Genomic DNA, 8,275 nt, shown 5'->3' with positions numbered 1-8,275 from the left:
TATGTATATAATTGAAAAAAAAAAAAGTCAATGTGTTGATAGTTGCGTTGGCCGTTGTGTATGTAGTAGAAATTAGCTTTTGTTCACAGTATCAAACTATCAATGGCAAATTTTGCAAGTTCTCGAAAGTTAAAGCAATGGTTCAGGTTATTAATCAAACTGGTCATAATTATATATATAATTCATATTCTTTCACCTTTTCCCTATACAAACTTTGTGAACCACTGAAGGTGGTTTGGTTGGATGGAACATGGAATTGTGCGTCGTGAGCACTTCAAATCTATCATTTCTTTCCCGTATGTCCAATACAATTCTCCATCCTTGCAATTATAAATTCCAATTCAATCAAAATAAGTTCGCTACTCACATTTTCTTACCACGATCAAGTTCTTCTAAATTGAGGGAGTCGATAAAATAACAAAGTGATGAATTAATATTTTTAAATTAAGATAAAAAAATTTATAAACAATAATAGTTAAGATATAAAATGTGTTATGTATGTTAAGTAATAGTTAGATATGATGAATTATTTGATAATAATTTTCAATTATTTCTTCACATGAAAAGATCTTTGTCAATAATCTTTTTAAAGCACACCACATTATTTTTTTCATTAATTAGTCATCATCCTCTTAGTTATTAAAGTGTTATCCCACTTCTTCAATCTTTATAGTATTTTCGACCAAACAAATGAACATGAGAATTATGTACTATCGTCTCATCTATAATATACACTATTGATAGAGAGATAAATAATAGTCCATCTTCTTTTTACTTTAACCGATCCAAAACCTATATAGGTTACCACTTACCAATAACAATGTATATCGACTAAGATATAGTAAATTAATAATCACTAACTATAATGGCATGTAGCTCATGCTCATCAAAACCCACAAACAGAGAGTGGAGCAACAAGAATATATATTTATATATGATGTTTACGCATTTTGATAAAAAAAATTCTGTGTCAAAAATTTGTTTAACATACTTTTAATATATATTTTATATAGATAATTAACTTAGTAAACTATTTTTTTACTACACATAGTATAATTATTTTAATTTTATTAAAAAATTTAATTCTATATTAATTAGATGACTAATTTTAAATACAAACCTAAATTAAAGAAATAATTGAAAAGTAGTGAAGTTATAAATACAAAAGTAATTTAAAAATTTCGTTAGCAATTCTTCTCAAGTCAACTTTGTCATTTGCTCTTTTATTTTTTGTTGAAAATTTTGTATTTTAATTTTATGTTAGTTAGATGCTAGGAAGAGTGATGCGTTTTAGTTAGTGAATATTCGATAGAATTTGTTGACGTCAAGCCTATAACTAACAACATTAGCTTTTTTCAGTTGTGTGTTTTAAAATTTTTTCTTTCTTGGGTTAAAAGAATAATGGATCTTGATGCTCTCAAGTTCATAACATTTCTTTTTGGGAGATTTTAATCTTAATATAAAGTACATATAATAAAAGATGAATTAGTAGAATTTATTATTTTTGTTTAAATATAAACTAAAAATATGTTATTAAATTGATAAATTAAAAAAATTAAATTGATGACAAAAAATATTAACAAAAAATAAAAAATTCGGCTGGCTATTGAGTTCTTTTCTTAATAAAATATGATCAATTTGAGATGACATTATCAATTTTAGAATAAAAATATCCACTCTCTTGAATCATTTTTAACTAAGATATTAGATTTAAACACTAGTAAAAGGAGACGGAAAGAGACAGCCACTATATATTGAAAAGTTGATTCCTTGCTTGGAGTCCCAATCATCAGGTTTAATATTACTAATTATGAGATGATGATGATCCACACTTACAGGATTAGTTAAGTCTAAAATGAAAGAGAAGACAATTTTTTATCCATTAGAGCATAGAGCATGATAGTGTTGCACGACCAAAACCGAGGCTGAAGTTGAGAGCAGTTCCGGAGAGGTTAACAAGTTGCATAGTGGCCCCAATTCTGGACACTCGCATTTGACATTGTTCAAAGTGACCGCCACGTGTCCTTTGGGCACCCTACCAACCACAAACAAATTGCATCCTCTGCTGTACTCTCCAACCACCTCAATGATCTCACCGAGGCTTTTCACAACTCTCTCTTCAAACTTTACGGATGAGCTCTTTTTTGCTTTGACCTCAGAAAGCAGCATCTCATCCGTTGATGATGATGCGTTGTCGTTTATATCTACGACACTGACAATGTCTCCAACATCCTCGGACCTTACTATCAAGTGCACTATGGTGAGGTTGATACCAGGATGCTCTGCCATTCTCAAAGCATAAGCAAGAGCCTCTTGATCGTCGTTGCCTCCAAAGAAGAGCATGGTAATTGAAGATGAAACATTACTTGCTGTCACGTGGGTGCTCCCACCAAGCCCCCGGTCCACCAAGATCCCCACAGAGCAGGGTGCATGCTCGAGAACTTTCTTATTCACCCACCTGAATTCACTTCTTGTTGTTTCCCACGTTCCATCAACCCTTTGGTGCTTGTGAAATGGAAGAATTACCATTGCAACCCTCTTGCTCTCAGCACAAGCGCATACGTCATCGTGAATGTTGGGGATGGATGAGATTGAAGTCATGGGGCGAATCGACACTCTGCTTAGCTGCTTCAAAGCCTCAAACTCAATCACTATTTGATTCGCATTAGAATGGTTGTTGTTCCAAAAGGGTAGGCCATTCTTTCTGGTTTTGTGGACCATCAATATAGCAGAAGGCCTCTCAGTGAGCTCCATGAGATGCAATGCGTATATGCAAAGGCCTTCCCTTTTTTCAGTGCCGCGCGAGGCTTCGATCAGATTTAGCATTGAAGGGATGTTCCTTGTGCTGTGGAAACACACCATCAGTCGCAGTTGAGTGTCCGGGTTTTTCCTCTTAACTGTTCTGTATTTGTAGTCCGATTTTGCCATTCTCTTGGCCGGTTTATAAACTGCAATTACCAAAGGCGTGGTGATGAATGTTGTGAAGATAGCCATCAGCACCATAATTGCAAATGTTTGGTCATTTAATACCTACAAATTAATTAAAAAGAGTAATAAGATCATGTACAAAACTTAATCAAATTAAACTAAACATTCTTGTTAACTTAATTTACCTTCCTATCTTTACCGATGTTGAGGACGATGAGCTCCACCAAGCCCTTAGTATTCATGAGAAAGCCGAGAGCCAATGATTCTTGAAAAGGTACCCTACAAAAGAAGGAGACGACAATGGTACCAACAATCTTACCGAAGCAAGCATTGAATATGACCAAAAGAAGGAGCCCCCAGGACCTGAGGCCACGAATGGTGGCAACATTTGTCTTGAGTCCACTGGACACAAAGTACAACGGAAGGAAGAGACCAGAGACAAGATCCTCAACCTTCTCAACAAGAGCAGCCGCAAAAGGGCCTTCCTTGGGAAGAACAACTCCAACAACAAATGCCCCAAACAGAGCATGGATTCCAATGGTGTCAGTGACAAAACCAGCTGCCAAGACCGTTGCCAACGTGGCACAGACGTAGGACTCGTTGATGGCTTCGCCTTCAGAGCAGCGCCGAGACATCCATCTGAAGATGGGAGGAAGAACAAGTGCGCAACAGATTACAAAGCCACATCCGGACAAGAGGACCCACACGGAGACAAGTGGAGAAGAGTCAGAGCCAGAGAGCGCAATCGCAAGGGCGAGAAGAATCCACGCTGCCACGTCATTAACAGCCGCTGCTGACATGGCCATCCGTCCAACCTCAGTGGTAAGCAGCCTCAACTCAGCCAAGATGCGTGCCAGGACGGGGAAGGCGGTGATGGAGAGAGCGACTCCCATGAACACAAAGAAAGGTGCTTTATCGACTCCCTGCGAGATTGTTGCTCGAAGTGCAAAAGATGTCCCGATTCCCAAGACGAAGGGGAATGTGATCCCAGCAAGGGCAATGGCAAGAGCTTTCTTTCCTGTTTTGCTAACGAGGGACTTCGGGTCGAGTTCCAGTCCTATCAAGAACATGAAGAAAAGTAAGCCAATGTTGGCCAAAGTGTCCAAGACCGTTAGGCTCTTGGATGGGAACACGGCGTTCAGAAAAGCAGAGCTGCGTCCTAGAGCTGATGGACCAAGCAATATTCCACCCAGAATTTCTGCAATCACGCGTGGCTGCCTTAGTGGCTTAAGAAGGAATGCTAGGAGGCGAGTAAGAAGAACCACCATGCAGATTTGTAAGATTGCAAGAGGGAGTGCGTAGTCAAGCGGATTGTCTCCCTGAAACACCCCATTCGACGTCGCTTTCATGCCCGCCGGACATCCTGTACTATTTGAACCCATTGCTAATATTTCTTGCTTAGCTTTCCAATTCCTGCACCATATATGTCTTCACTTTATACTTCTATACTGACTGCTGAGGGAATAAATACAAGTGTATAAATTTATTTTTTAAAAATTAATAAAGGAACACGAAATTTGGGAATATTTTCCACCAAGACTATGCAACCAACACGAATGCAACGTATATTACTTTGAACAGTCTAACTGATCGGCCAAATTTTCAATACAAGCTTAGCTTCATTTCCATAAGTAAACGCAAATATGGTTGGACGGGGAGAAGAATTTGTTCACACAAATATGGTTGGACTGGAAGAACAAGAGGTGTTCAAAGGTCAATTGATCTAAAGAAAATTATTAATTTAATTCAATTTAAACGAAAAACCAATAAAATATACACTGATTTAGATTTAATTGAATTTTATTTTTAATAGATTGAAATTTAAATTTTAGATTAACTTATCAAAATTGACCTAATTTAAGTTAAATCACACATTCTAATATAATATTATTATTTTATTATGAAATCTAATATTTTATTTATATTTAATTTATTACACATTTTTATTGTATTCATGTGTTATTATTTAATAAATATTTTGTAAATATAATATAAAATAAAATTTATTTATATATTTTATTTATTATTTTTATTATTGAATAAATATATCCAATTTAAATTAAATTGGATTAAGTAAAAGATGAAATAAAGTTAATATAATTTAAATCACAATAAATTATATACTTTAAATTGGATTAATTTTTATTAAAATTCATTCAAATCGTACCGTAAACAAACACCCTTGAAAAAATATTTGGTCTTAATTTTAGTAGAAAAATGTCAACAAATTTTATTACACACAATTATAAAAATTTATATGCAGTTATTTTTATATTTTATTTATAATTAAAATATTAGCCAATAATTTAAGTCAATGTAATGATTTTTAACTATAAATTCTTATGTGAAGAGAACTAAGTGTTAGTCTTTTAATTGTAATTAGTTGGATTACTCCGGTTATCAAATCAGAACGCCATCAACATCTTCGTCAAATAGATGACGCGGGTTGTACGTGTTGAAAACTCAAAGTCAGACTCAAAAACTTTTGGTAAAAGGCATGCATTGATATGTCATGCCAACATTTCAAAGCAGTATATGCTTAAATATTTAAATATATTAAAACAAAATTAAAATAAGATAAAATAAAAGCCTTAGTGCTCCTTAAAATATTATCTTTAAATGATTATCTTGCTTAAATTTATATTTAGACCTTTCAATATAATATTAAAAGATTATATTTTACTTTTGATTATATCTTTTTATAAAAGATAAAAATGATAACGTTTAAAAAAGATTTGTTTTTTTATACTTATTCTAATAATCCTATTTTTGCTAAAAAAAAAAATAAAGATTTATCTAGACATTTTGAAGCTAAGACGTTCGTGAGAAAGAAAGAGGCTTGATGATGAGGTGTAGGGTACGGACGGGGCTTATAAAGACCTTGTGCCATTTCAGTATTCCACCACATAATTAAGTAGATCATCAAAATTTGTGTGTAATTATTTTTGTATAAAATTAATAGTTAAAAATTATTAGATGATAATTTAATTAAATTTATTAAATTTTTTTAATTTTTAAATATTAATTTTATATAAAAAAATTATATGTGAATTTTTACGTAACTACATCTATTTTTCAATGTAGAAATTATTTTCTAGCGCTATAAATTTTTATTTTTAATTCTCGAGCTTCATTCTCAGTTTTTCAGATAGTATTTGTTTTTGAAAAACAATATTGAAATTGAGATTAAGAGATTGAAATTCAATATTGTATTTAATGATTAAAGATAAATTTAAAATTTTAATTTTAAAATACAAAATTTTAATTTTTTTAATCTTTTCAAATAATAAAAACATAAAAGACTGAAATTTTTTAAAATAAAAATTAAAATTTTAATAATATTTTTTTTAAAATATCTTTATTTAATTTTTTAAACATAATATACAATATGGTATATTTTTATTTTATTAAAGATAGGAATATTCGAATTCGCGATCTCTTAAATGAATATAAAAAGACTATGTTATTTGAATTATAATTCATTGACACAATTAAGTACATTTTAAATCAAATACAATATAAAAATTTAATTTAATCTATATCTCTATCAATCTTTCAATCTTCAGTTTCTTTTATAACCGCAGTCTTAATTCCCAAAATCATACATACATGCTCTTTAGAAAGGGACAAAAAAAAAAGAGAAAAATCTGGCTTCGCATTATTTTAAAAAAATAACTTGAGAAGAATATGGACCTCGTTAGAATTGAAGAACTGCCTAACAAGCAATAATGTAGAAAATAACATGTTTGGGTGCAAAGAAAACGACGATAATGTTGGGAAAGAAGAGATAACAGAAGAGCTTACGAGGTTGTTTAGTCGAGCGATATCTGAAGAATTGGGTTGGGACGACGTATACAATACAATCAGCATGGCATAGGAGAGGATGATTGGGTGACTGGGATCATTGGTGAAGAATAATATAATGAGCAGTGCTTAAGAGAACTGAGAATAATTGAATTGAAGGATAATGAAGTAGCTGAAGCCTTGCCGACTTGACTTGGACTATATAGATAGTCATGCAAGCATCCGCAGCCCGTGAGGTAATTAACACCCTCATTATTATTTGCATCGAATCTAAAATATTATTAAACAAAAAGATAAAGTTAAAAAACATAATTTTATTAAATATATCAAATAATTTAACTGTTTTAAATTATTATTTTCAAATAAAAATGTCGTAGTTATTATTACATAAATTAACGTTTTAAAAATAAATACGATAAAAAAATTATTAAATAATTTAATATATTTAACTAAATTAATTAATATAATATATATTTCAAAAATATTATTTTTATATTAAAATTAATAAGTAAAATCAATCATCATATATTTATATATAAATATATATTATTTAATTTTTTAATATATATTTTATATTTTAAAATATATTTTATAGTAGTAACTGATTTTAATATATACCTAGTATAATTATATATAATATATTTTAAAAAATTATGATGTATAAAAACTAATTATAAAATTAATTATTATATATTTATATATATAAATATATTATTTCATAAATTTTAATATATATTTTATATTTAAAAATATATATTATGCAATAATTGATTTTTTTATTTATATATAACATTATTATTTATATTTTAATTATTAACTTTACACAAAAATATCATGCCCTTATTCGATTATGATATTTGAATATTATCTGAAAATATTATTCTTTATATTTAGATTTTTATACTGTTCTAATGATGAGAAGAAAATACCATAACAAAATTTATATTATTATAATATGCAAAAGAAGAATTAATATAAAATTCAAAATTCATTATTGATTCATGTTGTATACTTGTATAAATAACTTATTTTTCTCAAAATATATACTTTTATTTATAGGAAAAATCTATGGTGTGGTTTAGGAGATCCACACACACGTGGATATTACGTGTTTGGCCCACTGTCCTACGTGTAGAAGGAAATATATAAAATGGATTCTCTTAATTATTAAAAAATATTAAGAGTGTAAAGTATGAATTTTAATTTTTTATTGTTTTTTTTTTATATTTATTTTTGGTCCTATTTATAAAATTAATAATAAAAAATTACACTTTTTTTCTTCGATTGTAAAAAAAATTGAGAGAATCCATTCTCTGATTATGACTTGCTGTTCCATTTAAAAAAAAGCAGAAGTTCTCCTTTTATTCTCGATCGGTTTGATGAAATGGTAATTACTAGGGTGCACATGGGTCGGGTGAAGCCGGGTTTGATGTGACCCAGACCCACCCGAAATATACACCGGGTCTATTTATTAGACCCGAACCCGACCCTAGACCCGATGAAACCAATACACTTTCGGGCCACAATTATACTGGGTGAAAAT

At 30.5% G+C, this 8,275-nt stretch overlaps 1 protein-coding gene across 2 annotated transcripts; it reads right to left on the bottom strand.

Annotated features, from left to right (window-relative positions):
* Window positions 1-1,730: 1,730 nt before the first annotated feature.
* On the bottom strand, window positions 1,731-6,958 carry LOC107643338 (cation/H(+) antiporter 17-like). Of its 2 annotated transcripts, none has more exons than XM_016346948.3 (3): window positions 6,733-6,958; window positions 3,114-4,341; window positions 1,731-3,030 (listed from the first exon to the last, which is right to left on the bottom strand). In XM_016346948.3, the coding sequence occupies exons 2-3, from the start codon at window positions 4,308-4,310 to the stop codon at window positions 1,876-1,878; spliced, it is 2,352 nt and encodes a 783-aa protein (XP_016202434.1). In that variant the 5' UTR covers window positions 4,311-4,341; window positions 6,733-6,958; the 3' UTR covers window positions 1,731-1,875. The 2 variants fall into 2 exon arrangements, with proteins under 2 accessions (XP_016202434.1, XP_088342226.1); XM_088486100.1 differs by having other exon boundaries at window positions 3,114-4,380; window positions 6,733-6,885.
* Between the last annotated feature and the right edge of the window lie 1,317 nt (window positions 6,959-8,275).

Source organism: Arachis ipaensis, chromosome B5 (assembly GCF_059453495.1).
Source record: "Arachis ipaensis isolate K30076 ecotype BB chromosome B5, ASM5945349v1, whole genome shotgun sequence".
In the NCBI taxonomy this organism is placed as follows: Eukaryota; Viridiplantae; Streptophyta; class Magnoliopsida; order Fabales; family Fabaceae; genus Arachis; species Arachis ipaensis.
The sequence above is the reverse complement of the archived record's forward strand: the minus strand, read 5'-3'. Positions and strand labels throughout refer to the sequence as shown.

Bases quoted from the DNA above. Each gene is read 5' to 3' on its own strand.
- LOC107643338 (XM_016346948.3), bottom strand. From the start codon at position 4,310: ATGGGTTCAAATAGTACAGGATGTCCGGCGGGCATGAAAGCGACGTCG. The intron at 3,031-3,113 runs GTAAATTAAGTT...ATTAATTTGTAG, and splicing joins ACATCGGTAAAGATAGGAAG to GTATTAAATGACCAAACATT.